The 21,193-nt window shown below is 38.7% G+C and overlaps 1 protein-coding gene across 1 annotated transcript in view; it reads right to left on the reverse strand.

Moving 5' to 3' along the window:
- Positions 1-21,193, reverse strand: part of MRE11 (MRE11 homolog, double strand break repair nuclease) — a 77,962-nt gene that overhangs the window by 14,871 nt on the left and 41,898 nt on the right. Inside the window, exons 14-18 of the mRNA XM_080815946.1 lie at positions 20,674-20,736; positions 11,797-12,016; positions 10,768-10,848; positions 3,809-3,867; positions 1,105-1,172 (exon numbers count right to left, since the gene is read on the reverse strand). Of these exons, the coding sequence (XP_080672072.1) occupies positions 1,105-1,172; positions 3,809-3,867; positions 10,768-10,848; positions 11,797-12,016; positions 20,674-20,736 (491 nt within the window). The remainder of the gene's footprint in view (positions 1-1,104; positions 1,173-3,808; positions 3,868-10,767; positions 10,849-11,796; positions 12,017-20,673; positions 20,737-21,193) is intronic.

The following is a 21,193-nucleotide window of genomic DNA, read 5'->3' on the forward strand; positions in this document are numbered from 1 at the left end:
AGAGATCACAAGCAGGCAGAGAGGCAGGCAGAGAGAGAGGAAGGAAGCAGGCTCCCTGCTGAGCAGAGAGCCCGATGCAGGGCTCGATCCCAGGACCCTGAGATCATGACCTGAGTCGAAGGCGGAGGCTTTAACCCACTGAGCCAGCCAGGTGCCCCCATTCTCTTCCTTCTTGCGAACAACTCCTGCTCAGGCCATTACTCTCAGCTGCCTTTCTCCACCCCTCTGCTCCAGATTCCTATCTCAAAACCTCAGCTAAATGTTACTCCCTTAGAAAACACTTCCTGCTTTCATAGCCCATAATTCTTGCTCCGTTTTCTAAGAGCCTATGAGCACTCACAACTAATCTGTATCATAAAATTTCACACATAATTATGTACTGACTCATCATCCTTTAATGGACTGAAAATGTGTCCATCTCTCTTCTCCACTATAACTTGCATTGCCTAAAGGCAGTAACCATGTGAAAACGTTTATTCTGTCCCCCATCAGACCTCATATAATGCTCACAAAGAAAATCAGAGTTAAAAAAAGCTCTTGATTATTTTCTTAAGTAGAAATTTTCATTAACTGAGCTTCAGTTAAGCAGTGTCCACCTAAAAGAGAAATGCTAACAGTGCATCAAGCCAAGTAATAGCAAAAATGGCAAAAACCAAAAGGGACAGGTAGAAGCACATGAGCGCTCCAAAGGCAGGAAAAGCCAACATGATCCTCTTTTTAGTGTTTGGCACAGCACCCTGTGAAACGCAGTATGTAAAATTGTGATATGAAAGAGAAGCTGAAATCAAATATTTAGAAAAATACAATAAAAAAAATACAATACTCCGTTCATTAGAGAGAACGCAGAACTCCATCAGGAAAATCCCTGAGTAATAAAGGCAAAAGGAAACAAATTAGAGGTTAAGTTTCACTGAAAAATACCTGCAGTAATGCTGCGTCATCTCTATGAACTTGGCTTTGCTCTATTTTTCACTTCTCTATTTACTTGGCCAGTTGAGAACAAATCTGTTAAACTTCTATGGCACAGAAAAATGAATAGGTAGAATTTTGGATGATTTAAAATTTTTTCGGGTGTTTCTTCTTGCAGGAAATCACTGCACCTACCTTTGTTCTGTTTTGGAAGTCGTAGGAAAAATGTCTTCTTCCACATCTGACTCATCCACCTCAATCACCTAAGGGAAAAAACAAAACAGTGAATAGATTTTATGGGAATTTATCTGAATAAAAATAAATAGTTGTATCTCAAAAAGTGTTTTTTTAATATATTAGAAAAAAAAGTCAGGAAAAAGGAGGCAGAAACCAATTGTTAAAACTTAAGTCTGGGGCACCTAGGTGGCTCAGTTGGTTGAGCGACTGGACTGCTTTCAGCTCAGGTCATCAGCCTGGGGTCCTGGGATGGAGCCCCACAGCAGGCTCCTTGCTCAGTGGGGAGTCTGCTTCTCCTTCTCCCTCTGCTCCTTCCTCCTCCCCTCAGTACCCTCCATGTCTCAAATACATAAAATCTCAAAACAAAACCAAACAAAACAAAAAAACCCCACAACAACCAAAACCTGAAGCTTAACCTGACTTCCCTCTAATGTCACTCTACAATCACAAATGGTATTCTATACATGTCTGAGCTCACTCTTCTCCTAAATACCATGGCAGCCAGGGTACCTAGAGGAACATTTATTTATTTGAAAGAGTGAGCAAGAGAGCACAAGAAGGGAGAGCAGCAGAGGGAGACAGAGAGGGAGAAGTAGGCTCTCCACTGAGCAGGGAGCCCCAATGCAGGGATCGATTCCAAGACCCTGGGATCATGACCTGAGCCGAAGGCAGGTACTCATTAACTGACTGAGCCACCCAGGCACCCCAAGATATTTGTTATTCTTGATTCTATCATCTAAAATACTACTTACTGGGGTGCCTGGGTGGCTCAGTGGGTTAAAGCCTCTGCCTTCGGCTCAGGTCACGATCCCAGGGTCCAGGAATCGAGCCAGCATCGAGTCCACATCGGGCTCTCTGCTCAGCAGGGAGCCTGCTTCCCTTCCTCTCTCTCGGCCTGCCTCTCTGCCTACTTGTGATCTCTGTCTGTTAAATAAATAAATAAATAATCTTAAAAAAAAAAAAGGAAAAAAGAAAAAAAATACTACTTACTTATCCCTCTACATTTTGTATTATCTTGACACTTAATACACACATTTGCTACATCTTCAGCTAAGGAATAAAGCCAAGGACAAAACAGTGAAAAAACAGTACCTGAGAGCTCTCCCTCCAGGCTGACCTAAAGCTATTAATAAAAAATTGTTAAATGTAGTTGTCCAAGAAACTATGAATCTGGCCAATGTTTCTGCATTTTGTCATAAAACCACCAGAAGACTGTCTTATGTGCCTTGAAGGAATCAAAGGTATTCAACACTCCTCCAATCTACCACTGTGTAACCACAATGAATGAATGAAAAAAAAAAAGCTATTTTAGCACAACTTATTCCTTTTGAACTCATGTTCCTGCCTTACAAGAGAAACAATCCAGAAAAGAAGCTACTTTGTGGGTGTGCTAATTTTGCTTTTAGATGATCTGCAAGTGACACCAGGCAATAGCTGAAAGCAAATAATAGAATGGAGCTCAGGATAATAGTTATTAGCACGGGCACCCACATATCAGCAACAACAGCAAGAAGGAGGGGGAAAGATGAGGTTAAGGGATATAAAAGGACAAAATGAAATCAGAGCAGAGAAGTTTCCTGGAAAAGAAGGGTGGGTAACTTTTGTCACATATTCAAGAGTTGAAGAATGAAATTTGAGAGAATGCTGTTGGGGCAGGTATGATACAGAACACAAATTCTCAACTGCAGGTGATAATGGCTATTATTCTGGAAACTTAGGGACATGTCTGAGACATTTTTGATTGTCATAATTGGGGGGGTTGCTACTGGCATCTAGAGGGTAGAGGGTAAGATGTTGCTAAAATCCCCACAATGCAGAGGACAGTCCCTCCCAGTAAGACTTCCTGGTTCAAGACTTATCTGGTCAATAGTGCTGCTATGGAGAAACCCTGACACAAAAGCAAGAGCACCGCCTTAGGCATAAAGACATGTGGGTCTTGAAAGTAAGGTAATAGGCGCATCAAACGCATATAAAATCTTGTAATCCAAAGGAAGTGCAGAGGGCCTATGTTATTGAATCTAGAGCTTAAGACAGAGGTCCTTACATTCTGACTGCTTAATTTGTCTTGAGTCTAGCTCCCAGCCATCAGCAAACAAACCGTGGTATCATGAGAGGATAAGTAACAAAAAGAAGCCAGATTTAAATAAGACTTCTATATGCACTGAACTCCAATCTTCAATATTAATATTCCATGCATGGACCTTTTTGGCTCAACAATGTTATCCTTGAAAATATTACTGTAAACACACATTTATGGGTTCCTAATCATGAGATACAGTATTTTTTTAAAAATATTTTTATTTATTTGACAGACAGAGACACAGCAAGAGAAGGAACACAAACAGGGAGAGTGGGAGAGGGAGAAGGAGGCTTCCCACTGAGCAGGGAGCTCGATGCCTGGCTTGATTCCAGGACCCTGGGATCATGACCTGAGCTGAAGGCAGAGGCCTAATGACTGAGCCACCTAGGTGCCCCTGAGATCCAGTACTTAAAGAAAAAAAAAAAAATCCCAGAAGCCCTTGGTCTGGATAACCCATAATATTCTGTCCAGCTTTAATGTTTCCCACTTTTTCTTCATTTACTTTGTAGATCAAAGAATTGACAATTCAAAACACAGGAAGCATAAATTATTAACACACAACTATAAAACTTTTCATCTTACCTCTGAATAATTCTTAGTAGCAACATTTCGGGATGGCTGCTGTCTTGCAGATTTAAAGGCTGTAATGTGAAAGAATAAACATCCACTATGTTATTCTTAAAATAACTGAGAAAAAATTGTACCTATCTTTAGCTGAAGACTTTGTAAGCTCAATCTACAAAAATCCATGATAGCCAATTATAAAATATTTATATTTTTTAAAATCTAAAGGGAGGTGGAATTATATGTTCAAATAAATCAATGCCTAGCTGCCAGTCTCCTGATTTCATGGCTTATTCAAATAAAATAACAGGTGATGTTCATAAATACACCTACACTAAAAATATTTCATAGGAACTATATGAAGGATAAAATCTGATCATCAAATGGACTAAACTCCAAATATATCAGAGGTAACCCTCCTCATGACTTCTTTCCCTTACAGTTGGCAGTGCCTTTCCCTGTGGCTAGATCAGGAACCATATGGTTCCAGTAAGAGCTTTCTTATTCTCCTCTACTTTGTTAGCCATATTCAGTATCTAAGAAAGAGTCCAGAGAAAATCCTAGACAACAGCGTTATCTTTTACGCTATGATAAAACTTCCCTTTAAATCCTCATATTTTAGCTTTAAAAACTTAGAAACATGAAGTTTAGCTAACCCTTTATATTTCCCAAGAGCAAAATCACGATACTATGATTTTATAATAAGAAATACGTGTTTAGTCTCAGTCCCCATTTCTGGCAGAGCTCCTAGTACCCGGAAATTCCTAAGTACTAAGAGCCAGAGAAGTGTCTTTTGTCATGTTAATGAAGTGACATTCGAACCAAACCTAAATCTGGGGGCTGGTTGCCAGGGGAACCAACATGGAAATCAGGAAATGAAGGCTGGAACTCAATCCCACCCCAAGATTTCCAAGGAGACAGGGGGACTGGAGGTTGAATCAATCACCAATAGCCAATGATTTAATCAATTAATGGTAATGAAGCTGCCACAGAAACCCAAAGGAGGGGTTCAGTAAGCTTAGAGGTGGTAAACTAGAATGCTCCCACTTGCCAGGCTGCTGGCCCCCAAACTCTGCGGATACAAATCCTTTGTTTGCAACCTTACCTTTTGTATTTCTTAATCTGGCTGCTGATTTGTATCCTTTGTAATAAACCAGTAAGTTAGTGAATTAACTAGTTCCTTGAGTTCTGTGAGCTGCCCCAGGAAATTAATTAAACCCGAAGAGGAAATTAGGGGAAAAAGATGGATAGCTAGTCAAAAGCACAGCTAGATTTCTGATTAGCCTCTGAAGCGGAGGGAGGCGATCTTGTGGAACTCAGCCCTTACCCTATGGAATCTGATGCTACATCTGGGTAGACAGTGTCAGAATTGGGTCAATTTGTAGGAAACCCAGCTGATGGCTAAGAATTGCTCAGTGGTGTGAGCCCCCGCACCCCCTCTCTTGCCCCACTCCCACTACAATGAATTGGGTACAGAATATTTAAAACCTAGAATAAATTTCAAACTGCCAATTAGAGTTTTATTTCCTCCTAAGCCTTACCAATTTCTTAATATAAAACAGTGTTTCCCCCAAGACAACCCCCAAATTAAACAGGGTAAGAGGAGAAAAAAAGAAAGAGGCCCTGAAAAAGTCAAAAGCTCAGAGAAACCCACAAAGTCCAAAATTCCTGTAGTCTGAAAACTCAGAAATTCTTCTCTCTAGCCTAAATTTATGATTTGTTCATTTTTCCTATTCCAGGTTCTATCCCCAGTCTTGTGATGTCTATCTGAGAGGAGAAATTAAGGGCAAAAGCAAAGTTCTTATCCACTCTACTCAATTACTAGGGCCTTACATCCTAACTCTACTCGAAAGGCTAAAGAGGGCAACTGAATGAAAAAAGTCAGCCATCATGACTCTTAAAGAATATTTCTACTCAATAATTATTGACTAATTGACTCCTCAAACTCTCAGATCCTAAGGAGCATGCCTTAAAAAATAAATAAATAAATGGCCCTCCTTTCTTTGTATCCCCAACAAATGTCAGTGAGATAAATTAACATTATCAGAAAAATAAGCATCGAGTTCAGTTAGGAAGGCAATACAGTATGGTGGTTGTAGAGTTAAACTCATTTTGACTGACTAGCTGGGTGACCAGAGCCAAGCTCCTTGGCTTCCTTAAGTCTCAATTTCCCCGCCTATAAAGTGATGTGGGAAATAAAGGCAGAAGAAAAATTATTGAATTTCCTTACTACCTACAGCCCACTAGCAAGTCCTTGAAACAGAAGAGTGACATTCCTCTAGGGACTCAACTACCTTGAAGTTGATACTTTGCTCAGGGCAAAGGGTAATCTTAGCCCAACTCTAGGACCCCCTAAGTCTACTTTAACACATAAAAATTCCTTTGGAAACTTGCTTTATCTCTATCCCCAAGATACATGTTGGCAATCATCCCCTAAGTACAGGACCCACCCATATATATTTGAAGGGTCTCATGACAGAGTTTTTAACTAAACAATAATAAAATTACCTTTCCTAACAATAGTTAACCCCCTTAGGATCCTGGAAACCTTGTTTCCAAAATACTTGGGAGGCTTACACTATCCCCAACCCCCTCCCAACCTGAAAGTATAAAATAGGCCACTCCTCATAACTCAGCACAGCTCTTTCTGCCCAAGTCCTGTCCCTGTGCTTAAAAAAAAAAACAAAAAAAACATCTTTTTGCACCAAAGATGTCTCAAGAATTTCTTCTTGGCTGTCAGCTTTGAACCCTAACGTCTTTCTTACATCATAAAATAGTGTTAATCATAATTCATGCAGAAAATCGCTGCAAAGACCAAGAAGAGGTGATTAATGGAAATAGTTCTGCCAAGAGACTAGAAGGAGCAGGTACTCTGATAACATAGCTAGCGGCCGCCATGATGGTAAACTACATGGAATCACAGAGCCTTCAGAGCCACCACTAACTCGGTCACCACCGTCTGCAGACAAACTTCAAGGGAAAAACTGGGGCTGTCAACTCTTTATTTACAACTGCCGCTGGCTGAAGTGTAGTATCTACCGTTTCCAATAAAATTCCAGTACAATAATAAATCTCTACACTCCACAGGGCTTGTTAATAATAGAATCATACTGTTACAGCTCTCTTCATGCCTCCATTTACAACAGGGCTTTGGAAGTTTCTGTTTTTAAAGATTTTTATTTATTTATTTATTTGACAGAGAGAGAGAGAGAGAGAGAGAGAGAGATCACAAGTAGGCAGAGAGGCAGGCGTGGGGGAGGGGGGAAGCAGGCTCCATGATGAGCAGAGAGCCCTATGCGGGGCTCGATCCCAGGACCCTGAGCCACCCAGGCACCACTGCCACTAATACTAATAGCAATCATTTTTTGGGTTCTTACTAAATCCTATGCTAAGTAATGTATACCCATGAGTTCAACTGATACTTGTTACGACTCTGTAGAGTCAGTACTAAGCTGCCAATTTTATAGCTAAGGATTTGAAGCTTATAGAATGGAAAGAAGCAGTTTACGCCTCCTGGGGGCTTAACATGTATATATACTATGCCAAATAGTCCACATGTATTTTCTCATTAATTCTCAAAAGAACTCCAATGGGATAAATGCAATCATCAGCCCACTTACAGACGAGGACACTGAAGATGGAAAGCCTAAAAGGACACATAGCTAGTAAATCAAGGAGTCAAGTCAAACCAATGGCTGACTTTAGAACCATGCTTTTAACCTTTATGCTAACCAATCTCTAAATAACTTTTATTCATTCTCAAGCATTTAATGAGCATCTATGCCAGCCAGGCACTATGGACACCATGATGAAAAAGAATGACTCTGACCCCATTCTGCCGATGCTCCTGGTTGATGGGCATGGAGCCAGCTGGTAAATTGCTGGACCACTCACACCAGGTCTGACTCCAAAGCCCAGGTTCTTAACCATACCATCTGCTGCAAAAGGCATAACAAATAGATTTTTTTCCTAAACATAATTCAGGAAATCTTAAGTTTCATATTAATTTGGCTTACTTTTTACAAATGAGTATTATTACTTTAAAAAAAAGGATTATTTGTGGGGGCGCCTGGGTGGCTCAATTGGTTGAGCGACTGCCTTCGGCTCAGGTCATGATCCTGGAGTTCCGGGATCAAGTCCCCACATTGGGCTCCCTGCTCAGCAGGGAGTCTGCTTCTTCCTCTGACATCTCTCCTCTCATTCTCTCTCTCTCCCTTTCAAATAAATAAATAAAATCTTAAAAAAAAAAAAAAAGGATTATTTGTGAACATTTTAAAGCACTGTAGGGGCGCCTGGGTGGCTCAGTGGGTTAAAGCACTGTAACTGGTCTTCTGTCTTCTCTATATAAACAGAAGCTTTCTTCCACATTATCAATGGGTAACAGAGCAGAGCTCATGAAAGAGTATCTGTTAAAAGTCTCACAGGCATAGTAGTTCTGAAAGGAGCCAAGGGTAGAAACTAAAAAAAAAAAAAAATGCTCACAAAACCCCTATGAGATATAAAGTTCTAGATGCAAAGGAGGCAGCCACGTATGTGTTTTGAAGAAAGAAAATAAAGATAAAAACCTCCGTATTTGTGTATGTGGGCTAGGTTTTCAGACAAACACTCCTACTCAAAGCAACACAAATTGCTTCATCAAACATATAAAAAATTCCTAATGTCACTGAGTTGCTGATCACATAAAGAATTAAAAGGCCAAAACAGAAGAAAAGCTCCAACTCAGAGAGGCAAGCAGAATCCTTTTCTCTGGGGACCTGCTGATCTGGACAAATGTTCACACTGGTTTTGACAGTTCTGTAGAGAGAACTGTCAAGGCCTGATCAAGACTGGCGGGAGGAGGTGACCTAATGCATGTCCTCCCTACCTTAAGCTGGGACCACAATGGTTAAGGAGAGAAGCATATGTACAAACAGGATTTTGCAAGTATATTATTAGCTGGTTGAACCTCAAGTCACAACTCTAAATGTGGTTTAATGTGGCCTAAGACTTGTGGTGCCTCTAGAAGCCTGGAGAAACAAATATGAATCAACTCTGGGGGAACTTAACTTCATCTCTGATCTCAAATTACTCCTGCTGATCATTTCTTAGGGACAACAGACAACAAAACATACAAGGGAACAAGTCACCGAAAATGAGAACAAGCAGAAACAGAAATCAGAAATGGACAATAAAAAGAAGCCAAAGGCATTCAGACACTGGGTTATTAGACACAGAATACAGAACAAATATCTTTACTATGCGCACAAAAAATTAGAGACAGGCTTAAAAACATCTGCAGGGAATTTTTAAAATCACACAGTGTATTTCAAAAGAACTAAGTAGAATTTCTACCCACATCAAAAACAACGAAATAAAAAATTCAAAGGACAGTTTGAAGAACAGATGGGCATGGGGGTTGCTCGGCTCAGTCTACAGAACAAGCAACAGGTCAGGGGTTTGAACCCCACGTTGGGGTCAGAGTTTACTTAAGAAAACAAAAACAAAAACAACAGATGGGTGAAATGGAAGATCAATGTAGCACAGGAAGATAAAGGGAAAAGACAAGAGATTAACAGTCATGGGAGGACAGAGTGATTCTTAGATTTATTTAACTTCTGAACACTCTGAAGGGAGGAGAAAAGAGCACAGAGGTATTATCTAAAGGGAAAGGATTTTCTAGGAGCCATGAAAGACACCAATTCACAGTTTCATGAAGCCCTATAAAAAAGAATCTCCTATCTAGATTCATCAGTGAAACTACAGAACACCAAAGACAGCCAGCTGGAAGAAAAAAAGACTACTTCCAAGGGAAAAAAAAAAAAAAGCTTAATAGCTCATTTCTCAACAACAAAACTGAAGTCCAAAGATTCACTCTCAGTGATTAATTCTGCCCACTGGTGCCAAGGAAAGCTTCACATAAACAGTTAAGCCAGGACAAAAAAAGGCAGTTTGGGTTAAGGTCAAGGTGGGTATGCCTTAGTGTCACATGCTAACCAACTTCTGGTGACTTAACTTGGAAGTGTACACATTATTTTCACTTCATATTTCTATCTCCCTGTTTCTTCTTTTTTTAAAATGAACATTTTATACAGGTCTACTGTGTACCAGACTCTGCCTTTCACCTTCAGAATAACCTATTATGTAGAGTCTATAAGGGAAATAAACTTAGGAGTCTGAGTGACGTAGTCAAAAGTCACAAGGCTTTTCCATGTTGAACTCTGCCTGGATCATTTCTATGCTGCCTCTTTTCCCCTTCTCTGCTTTTACCTTACTCCTGCCAAGAATGGAAGAGTACCTCTTCAGATGCCTTTCCCTAAAAGACAACATGCTTTTGAAATCAAAATAAGAATCTCAGGGGCGCCTGGGTGGCTCAGTGGGTTAAAGCCTCTGCCTTCCACTCAGGTCAAGGCCCACATCGGGCTCTCTGCTCAGAAGGGAGCCTGCTTCCCCCTCTCTCTCTGCCTGCCTCTCTGCCTACTTACGATCTCTGTCAAATAAATAAATAAAATCTAAAAAAAAAAAAAAAAAGAATCTCAGCTGGCTCTCCTCAAGTACTAAATAATCAGAGTAAAAACACAGCAAAAGAACTTTTCAAAAATTATTATTATTTTTTTTCAAGTAGGCTTTATGCCCAGTGTGGAGCCCAGCATGGGGCTTGAGTGTATGAAAGTAAACACTTTCTCTCTTGATCATTGGTGACATACTGACCAACTAACTCACTTTTCTATCTTCATGATCCCTCTATAAAAAAGGAAATAAACAAATCTGTCTAAAGTAAGGGACTATAAAAAATAATTTTTAAGGCTCACCCTCTTCAATAGCTCTGATGAATGGCAAAGACCTTTTAAGGAAGGATTTATCTCGTAATCCTAATAACCCTTTTGACTCTACAACAATGGCAACAGAAACGAATGAGGTTTCCCAATGAGGATTTCCTAGGTCTTCCTATTTGGAATTTATAAATAACTACTAGATAATCATTTGCAATCCATACTCACCATCTACAATAGACATATTTCTAGATGTTGACATAGTCGTCTTTGAACTTCTGCTTCGAGTAGAAGTCTCTAGGCCAGTGCCTAGTGTTAGAATAACGAGCAGTCATTATACAATTCCATCAGGAATCAAGGTTTAAGACAGTGCCAAATGAAATGTACATAAAGTTACGTCAAAACATCCTTTATATAAAAAGTCAAAGACATATAACAAAAAACACATAGTCTACTCAATTTTCAAAAACTATACTTAAACCACATTTGGTTCATACTCTTCCAATCAAAATATAAGGAAACATTTTATAAACTTAAGGATAATGAAAATGAACTATCACTAGAGGATGAGGATCCCTTTCTCTGGAAATTTTTAACTTTTAAGTACTATTTGACCAGCTTAAAATTCCTATGGATAAATATTTAATAAAAACAATTGAAAATACTCCTAGAAACAAATTTATACAATATACCAGGAAGTCACTGGATGACCAATTTTCTATTATTTGGATTATCCAAGGACAACAGTCACACATTAAATACAATGATGGCAATTAATGTTAATGACTGCTTGAAGATACCATATTGTTTTAGGGTCGTTTTCTTTTTGAACATATTTTATGAAGCCACTTTATAAAAATGTGGACATTTGTATCTCATGATAGTAACAAAAATAATGTTTATGACCTGGAGTTTCTTCCTGCTGCCAATGGTCATTAAGCAGACATTTTCCTTAGCAGCTCATATTTGCCTATTACTTTATACCTGTGAGAGTACCCAAAAAGCACTGTGTGAGGAATGTAGTGAAGTTCTTAAAAAAAATGTTAAGAGACATTAAAACATTATGTGCACGTGACCATTAAAATTTACTTAAGTAAACATATATGTCAGAACTATATTAAAGACTGACTTTATGCATTATAAAAACAAACTTTTAGAAGATTGCATAACTTAATTCTGGCGACAAGAATACAATCATGTGCATCCCATTCAATTGCCAAGTGTGAATGCGTGGGCAAGCCAGTACTCAGTGCTGACCTCTTCCTCTCTGAGACCCTCCTCTCAAGACTGAATTCTGCCCTCTTCCTCCTCGTCGGCCTCTTCCTCGGCCTCTTCCTCTATTGGCTGCTGCTGTGATGTCCTCATCAGAGTCATCAGCCATCTGTTCTGCCAAATCTATACTCATAAGGTCCTCAGCACTAAAGGCGGAAGCAGCGTCCTCAGACTGAGATCTGAGGGCTCTGGCCCTTGTCATAGCCTGAGAGGGAAAGAGGAGAAAATACACATTAGTAGAAAATGCAGCATCCTGAGTCATTACTCTGGTTACTCAGATAACATTTAATATTGTCAAACTATCTGCACTATTATTTCTCACTAATCATGCTATAAAAATGCCAACCAAGCAGGAGAACTCTCCTTCCCCATCTATCCAATTCAATTCCTACGATTTGTCAAATCAGTGTGCCATACTTATTTATAAAATGAGACCTTTTGAAAAGGTGTACTGAGAATGATAAAATTTCACAGAATCAAAACTTTTAGAACTGGTTAGAATATTGGCAACTGCCCCTAATTTAACATCACCATTTGTAAGAGAATGTCATCACCGGAGCTACTCTGTACAATGGGCTCTTAATAAATAACAAGAAAAATTCTTACAAAAAATGGCTGTTATCTCTGGGTGACGAAATTTTACAGTGCTCTTGTTTTCTTCTTAATTCACAAATCATAAATTCTCTACAATATAGTTTTTCAAAATATTACTTTGGAATCAGAAAATTATGAGCAATAATCTCTCATAAATATTAAGTAGAATTAAGAATAAAAATGTAAAAAAAGAGGGGATCCTGGGTGGCTCAGTTGGTTAAACGTCCGACTCTCGATTTCAGCTCAGGTCGTGATCTCAGGGTAGTGAGATCAAGCCCCGCACCAGGCTCCGCACTTAGTTTGGAGTTTGCTTGTCCCTTTCTTTTTTTTTTTTTTTTTTAAAGATTTTATTTATTTATCTGACAGACAGAGATCACAAGTAGGCAGAGAGAAAGGAGGAAGCAGGCTCCCTGCTGAGCAGAGAGCCCGATGCGGGGCTTGATCCCAGGACCCTGGGCTCACGACCTGAGCTGAAGGCAGAGGCTTTAACCCTCTGAGCCACCCAGGCGCCCCTGCTTGTCCCTTTCTTTCTGCTCCTTCCCGCAACCTTGCATTCTCAGATAAGTAACTATATAAAATCTTAAAAAAAAACAAAAACAAAAACCCACAAGATAAAAAGAATTAAGTAGAATATAACAACTGAGGGCCTGGAAAAGAATTAAAGCTTAAGACCAAGAATATGCCACAAATTTTAATTTGGTAAGAAACTGCCCAGAAAAGACAAGTTTGAGACTTAATGAAATATTTTAACTCTGAAATGAGTACAGATTTTCTGATTAAAAATAAAATAAAAGTAATGTTTCCCTGAGGTCCTCCCTTAAAGCAATCAAAATGTTGTAAGGAGAACAGAAATGAGACATAATACATTCTCAATAAAATCAGAAAATAGCTCCAACTTCAAAATACAAAATCTCTGAAGAGTTAATGAATATAATGAAGATCTGACCTAAGGAACAAGGTAGAGAAGAGTCTTAGGCAGTATAAAGCTCTCTGAAATTGATCTATATATTCTAAGGGACCATAACTATAGTCTCTCTTGCTTGAATAAAAAATTCTGGTCTAAGTGCTGTCCAGTACTCTTAAGTACAAGAAGGCTGTGATGCGCCTTACAGATGAAATACATGTTTGAGATAAGCTTCATTCAGGTATGATTACAGGGTTGCTGGCTCTAAGTTCAATGTTAATGACTCAACAATATACATTAAAACAGAAAGAAACAAGAAAAAGGTTATGTACTGATCAGCGGATAAAAACGCTATAACCAGTAGTTGGCAGGAACCCACTCCTCTATTTCCCCTAGGAGCAATATGGGTTAGTATTCACTAGGTTAGTGTTTGCAGTAACACAGAACATAAAGAAATAACAAGAACCAGCTGTACTTTTTTCAAACTACATTTAAAGAGAAAAAGGAGACCTAAATTATATGATTAATAAGACATATCTAACTGATGTATGTTGAACTCTCTATTCTGAAAATATAGACTTCTTTCCAAGACCTCATGAAATGTTTCATGTATCATGGGGTACTAACAAAAATATCAACTAAGTTCTAAATAGTAAGGGTATTATATAGTCTAATTGCCATGAATCAAATCAGAAATTAATGATAATAAAACAAAAACACCTGCCTCCAAATCACAAAACTAAAATTGAGAAATCTAGAAAATAATAAAATACTAGAAAATCTAGAAAAAAATAAAAATACTGTAGACTGGAATATATGAAATAAAGCAGTGTTTATAAAGAAAGCCTACAGCCTATTAAAAAATGAAATGAAAATAAGTAGATTTGATATTCAAAAATTAGGACAAATAAAGCCCATCCAAAGGAAAGTATGAGAAATTAATAAAGATACAATCATAAATAAACAAATCTTAACTAAAAATCCATTCAAATTAGTAAATTTAAGAACTGATCCTCTGGGACAAAGCTGCATTGATAAAAATCACTAACTTAATAAAAAGGGAGAAAAAGACAAATATTCCATTAAAAATCAGAATCGATGGGAAAAAAGATTGAGGGAAAATTAAAAGAATCTTGACAAAATACTCTTCAATCTAAGTAATTTGGATAATAAATGATCTAAACATATCCAACAATAGACACACAGTCTCAACAGACTAATACTAATATCAAAGAATATGTAAGAAAATTGTTAAAGGAACACCACCCCCGGAAAAGGAACCACAACCAGCAAGTTTCACAGGTATTCTATCAAATCTTCAAAGAACAGATAATGCCACTACTATTTCCATAGTACCAGAGCATAAAGAAAGCCAGCTCCCAGTTTCTTTGTACAAAGCCAGCATAACATGGTACTGAAAAACTGACAAAAGGCTGCAGGCCCAAAAAGATGATTACAGGATCTTACTTGTGAATATTAAAGCAAAAAGAATACAGGAACATATGGAAAAACCAGGATACCTGTTACCAGAAGGTTCACAAAGTGGTAACAAGAATGGGGCACTAATAGAGTATGTTTTAATATAACTCACCAAACTAATAGAAAGGAGGAAAAAATCCCACACGCTTATCTCCACAGATGTCAAAAAGGCCCTTACTTCATCACCCATTCTGGATGTGAACAAACCCCAAAACCCTTCTTTTACACAAAAATACCCTAAAATATGCTACTCCCGCCCCCCCCCCCCCCACAGAGTCCATGCACTTTCCTGTGAGCGCTCTTACAGAGAGACCACTGTCCTTGGCACAAAACCCAAACCCAACAAAAATTTCTGGGCAAAGAACATGACCAGGTGTTTCATGTAAATATAAATGGTTTAGAAACATAAAAATCGCTGAGTCACTAGTAACAAAAGTAGCAGGGGTTAAAAACAATAGTAAGAAACAATTTCCTCACCCTCTGGATTTTTTTTTTTTTAAATTTATTCATTTGACAGACAGAGATCACAAGTAGGAAGAGAGGCAGGAAGAGAGGGGTTGGGGGGGAAGCAGGCTTCCCACTGAGCAGACAACCCGATGTAGGGCTAGATCCCAGGGGACCTGGGATCATAACCTGAGCGGAAGGCGGAGGCTTTAACCCACTGAGCCACCCAGGCGCCCCCACCCTCTGGATTTATAAAGATCAAAAGATGTCATGATACATCACGATGACAAGGATGTGGGGAAACAAGCACTCCCAAATACTGGGTAAAATGCAAACTGGGTGTCACACCTCTGGAGGGATATGGCAGTATCTAACAAAAATTTAAGATGCCTGTGTCCTTCTGTGATTATTTTTTGGAATGAATTACCCACCCTCATTTCCAAATTTTATTAAAAATTTCCAAATTTTTACCTTTCCTCTCTCTAAATACCATAGCTTCATTTTATTATTTAACATTACATTCAAATATTTTAACTCCACTTTTCTGTGCAACAGACTCTGGAGTTTACGGATAAATATTAAGTATGTTACCTCCAAGTATTAGCAGTGGAATTCTAATTGACCTCAGGAGTGTAGGTTCAGAGCCATTGTAAGTGCAGATCTAGAGCCACTGGTAGGACAATGATTTCATATGCTTTTTTGTGAGATTCGAAAACTCCTATCCTGGTAGTACACCTCTGTTTTGTTTTAATTGTGACAAAATATACATACCATAAAATTGAGCACCTTAACCATTCTGAAGTGTACATTTCAGCGGCATTAAGCACATTCACCCTGTTGTGCAACATCACCATCATTCCCCCTCCTGAGCTTTCTCATCATTTCAAACTGAAATTGACACTCCATACCTGTTAAAAAATAACTCCCTGTTCCCTAACCCCCCCACCCCTCATTACCACTATTCTATATTTTGTTCATACGACTGACTACTCTAGGGATCTCATTTAAGTGGAATCATGTAATACTCATCCTTGCACGTGTCTTACTTTGCTTATTAGCATAATGTTTTCAAGGTCTGTCCATATTGTAGCATTATCGGAATTTCATTCCTCTTAAGGCTAAGCAAAAGTCCATCATCACACATATACACCACCTTCTGTTTATCTGTATACCTTTTGATGGCCATTTTAATTGCTATCACCTTTTGGCTACTGTGAATGCTATGCTCATGGGTGTACAAACATCTGGTCCTTGCTTTCAATTCCTTCAGGTAAATACCTACAAGTGTAACTGCTAGGTCATATAATTCTCTTTTTAATTTATGGAGAAATCATCCTATTATTTTCCACAGATGCTTTTATATTCCTACCAGCAATGCACGAGGCTTGCAATTTCTCCATATTCTTGGCAACACTATTTTCTTTTTTGTAACAGTCATCTTAATAAATGGGAAGCAGCTCTGTGGTTTAGATTTCCATTTCCCTAGTGATGCTGAGCATCCTCTCATGTGCTTAATGGTCACCTGTTTATCCTCTCTGCAGAAATGTGTGTTCAAGTCCGTCATCCACTTTTTGCTGTGACTGAGTTTCAGGAATTCTTTATATGTTCTGAATATTAATCATTTACCAAATACATGATTTGCAAGTATTTTCTCCCATTCCTGGGTGTGCCTTTTTGCTTTGTTGACAGTGCTTGGTATTACAGTTTGAAAGCAGGTATCAACCCTGACTCAAATTCAGGTAGAACCCAGGAAAGCAGAGGCTGGGTAAACTATGGACTATGGGTCAGACCAAGAACAGATTTCACATTTTTAAAGGATTGTTTAAAAAACAAAACAAAACAAAACAACCAACCATATACACAGACAAGAATACGTGACAAAGACCACATATGCCCGCAAAGCCCCAAATATTTACTGCTTGGCCTTTTATTTAAATGTGACCTTACAGTTAAAGAAACTACTTAGAGCTTTTCAATGTGAACAAGAGGTTTTAAAGCCCCTTGGAAGGACTAATGCTTTTGTCTGTTTGTTTAAATAATTTAAACCCAGTACTAGGATTCATGTTCAGAGCTAAATGATTCCACGTGGCTTGGAGTTATAGATTGGGAAAGTCTCAAATTCCATTACAAGTCCTAAATAGTATGCTAAGAATAAAGACCATTTATAACATCCTATGGCAAACTGACAAATTACTTAGGAAACCCCGATTACCTGCTGAAGTCTTAAAATGTAGCTGAAAAATCTAAACCTAAAAGTGCTTTCTTCTGAAAAACTCCCAAATGCAGTTTGTCATGCCCTCTACTACCTTCCTTTTATAAAATATTCACCAAATTCTTTAAAAGACTAATGAGGGGCGCCTGGGTGGCTCAGTGGGTTAAAGCCTGTGCCTTAGGCTCGGGTCATGATCCCAGGATCCTGGGATCGAGCCCCGCATCAGGCTCTCTGCTCAGCAGGGAGCCTGCTTCCTCCTCTCTCTCTCTCTCTCTGCCTGCCTTTCTGCCTACTTGTGATCTCTGTCTTTCAAATAAATAAATAAAATCTTTAAAAAAAAAAAAAAAAAAAAGACTAATGAAAAACAGCTCAGGGACTCCAAACACAAAGGCCATGCAAAGAAATATTTCTATAATTTATTAAATTGAAATGGTTAGTTAAGTTTAAATGATCCAAGGACCAGGAGTCATTTCTTTCTTCTAGTATTCATTCTTGCTATTTGGCAAACTCTTTTCTACTTGAAGGGTGCTTGGTAAGATGAATACAAACATAAATGTGGTAAGGGATCCCTAATCTCTAGCTTCCTCCTCTTAGCTCCCCCAAACCATCTTGTAAATGGTACAGCAGTTGCATCTACACTTCTGAGGGACAGTAATTTTTGATGTTCTGCATATGAAAAACTGTCAGAAATTTCACATTTTTAGCCACTCATTGGCTATGCATTGTATGAATGTTGCTATAATATAAAGTTCTGATAGGAGGACATGGTATGGTAGAAAAGCCTAGACTTGAAGATAGAAATAGGTTCCAATTCCACCCCACCACGTAACCTTTACTGTGCTCTCAGTGTCATTTGTAAGATGGAAACTGAAACTGTGTATATGACACATCTAGAAAAAATTCAATAAATGAAAATTTAATGAATAGCATTTGCCCTTTCCCCTTTAAAACAGTAATGAATAAAACCAAGTAGGTAATGTGTTCTGCTTTTTCCATGACATTGATGTAGCGGAATGAGTCTGACATCGGAAATGCTGAGTGTGAAATTCTGTGGATGGTGAGAGCTTTTAGTTCTACAATCAAGTACTGAAGGCTATTAATGAAAGGGAGGACAGAGCTAGGAAGAAAACTGTAGTCAATACTGGCACTACTGTTAGTAATGTTAGTTAATGTTGCAAAATTCCCCATATTACATGATGAAGACAGTGTAAATTGTACAAAGGGAAGAAACCTGGCACAAAACTAGACACTAAGATTATCCTCCCATATCCTCTCTAAAGAAGGTTATTAACTGAGTTAATTTCTAAATATTCTAACGAACTGGCACATAATTATTTGGGGGGGGGTGACTTCCCCACAGTAAGTACACGGCACCAAACTTTTGTAATAAGACAGAGAAAAGAAAAAAAATAATACCCAAAATGCCATTCCTATTCCTTAACATTCCAGATAAGGTGCATTATTGGATCAGGCTAAAATCCTAAATAGCCTGTATGGTATGATAGATGATAAAGTAAATCACATACAGATTTGGAAATTTTACTTAAAAAAGAAAGAAAAAAAGTCTGTCTCATGGCCTTTAGAAATGGTACTGAAGAATTATTTGGTAAATGATTTTTCCTCTGTCAGGATCTAAAACTGCCTCACATTAAAGGCTATGGTATTACCTGGTGGTCATCAGTAGATAAACCACTGAACAGATTCCTTTGGAAGAGAGTTCAGAGGAAAAAGGAGTAAACTGAAAGTCCCATTCTCCTTAGGCAGGATTCTTTTCTGCTTTAGTGTCCCAGGTATTGACTTTCACCTAAAAAGTATGTTTAAAATAAAGTAAAAAATATTTAAAGGGTGGTGGTCCGGGGGGAGGGAGGAGAAGGGTATCTTACTCTTTTTTGCTTGCAGCAGAGAAAACAGTGGAGGTTATAAAAGTTAATTTGAGGGATGTGTCAAGTGCTTCGGCTCTTTGTAATTCACCACCTATCAGGGGCAGTTCTGAAATACTTAGGAAAATGACAATGGACTAACAGGACTGCTGTATTAACTCAGTGAGGGTGACCCTTTAGGTTATGCTAGGGTTTAGCATTTTCTTTCTATATATGTCTGCCTCACCTACTAAACCAAGAGTCTCTGGTGGACTCGAACCACACATTTTCCATATCTGTATTGCTAATGCCAAGTAGAACTGCTAGGCTATAACAGATACAAATGAAAGCAGTGAAGACAAAAATCCCAACGGTAAATTAGTTATGAGATAACCTTTAAATACTAGATAGCAATCATAAAATACTAAGATAATCAGAAAATAGAAAAATGTATTTCAACCGTGAATTCACCAAGCGCCAGAGGCCTGAAGGTTCAGCAAATGGTGGCTAGCCAGAAGTTCCTAAACTGGGCTCGGGTCATGATCCTGGAGTCCTGGGATTGAGTCTTGCATCAGGCTCCCTGCTCAACAGACAGTCTGCTTCTCTCTCTGACCCTTCCTTTTCTTTTTCTTTTTTTAAGATTTTATTTATTTATTTGACAGACAGAGATCACAAGTAGGCAGAGAGGCAGGCAGAGAGAGAGGAGGAAGCAGGCTCCCTGCTGAACAGAGAGCCCGATGTGGGGCTTGATCCCAGGACCCTGGGATCATGACCCGAGCCAAAGGCAGAGGCTTTAACCCACTGAGCCACCCAGGTGCCTCTGCCCCTTCCTTTTCTCATGCTCTCTCTCTCTCTCAAATAAATTAAAAAAAATCTTAAAAAAAAAAAAAAGTTCCCAAACTGCAGAGAAGTTGAGAAAGATCAGCATTGATGGTGATCAAGCCCACTACAACAATTTTGAAAGCCCAGTGGATGCTGTATATTTATCTATGGTAATATTGCTAGCAAAACACATGTTTCTTCCTTTTTGCCCAAAATAGTATCAGCTTAGTAGGGCAAGATTTCCTCTTATGCAATTATGTATTATTTTGATTACTAAGAACTCTTGACATTTGTGCTCATCCTCCCTGCCCCCTCAAAACACACAATTAAGTAAGTTTTAGACAAGAGCAAAAGGATAAAACAGGAATATTGGGAAGCTGAATACCGGCAGGCTACACTGGTATAAATCACAGGCAGCTCTCCTCAGTCAACCCCTGCTCAGGCCTATCTACCAAAGCAAGGTCCCATGGACTATTCTAAATAAATCTACTAGTTACTCTAGCTTAACAAACCAACACAGAAGTACAGTAATTTACACAATAAATTACCTCTCGAACTTCATCATCTTCTTCATTAGCGTTTTTTTGTCTGCTTTCTCTGAAACGGCGTACCTGTGTTAAAACAGTAAATCAAAAATGTTGTTTAGTCCTATCATGGAAATATAAAACAATGGGCTACGACTGATTAAGAAATGCTTTCCGGGGCGCCTGGGTGGCTCAGTGGGTTAAAGCCTCTGCCTTCGGCTCAGGTCATGATCCCACGGTCCTGGGATCAAGCCCCACATTGGGCTCTCTGCTCCGTGGAGAGCCTGCTTTGTCCTCTCTCTCTGCCTGCCTCTCTGCCTACTTGTGATCTCTGTCAAATAAATAAATAAAATCTTAAAAAAAAAAAAAAAGAAATGCTTTCCATCAGACCTAAAATCGGGAATTTTTTGTTTCAAATTTTCATTTAAATTCTAGCTAGTTAACATATAGTGTAATCTTGGTCTCAGTAAAATTTAGTGTTTCATCACTTACATATAATACCGAAAGTTCTCATCATAGCAAGCGTCCTCCTTAATTCCCATCA

The sequence above is a fragment of the Martes martes genome (assembly GCF_963455335.1).
Source record: "Martes martes genome assembly, chromosome: 10".
Taxonomy (NCBI): domain Eukaryota; kingdom Metazoa; phylum Chordata; class Mammalia; order Carnivora; family Mustelidae; genus Martes; species Martes martes.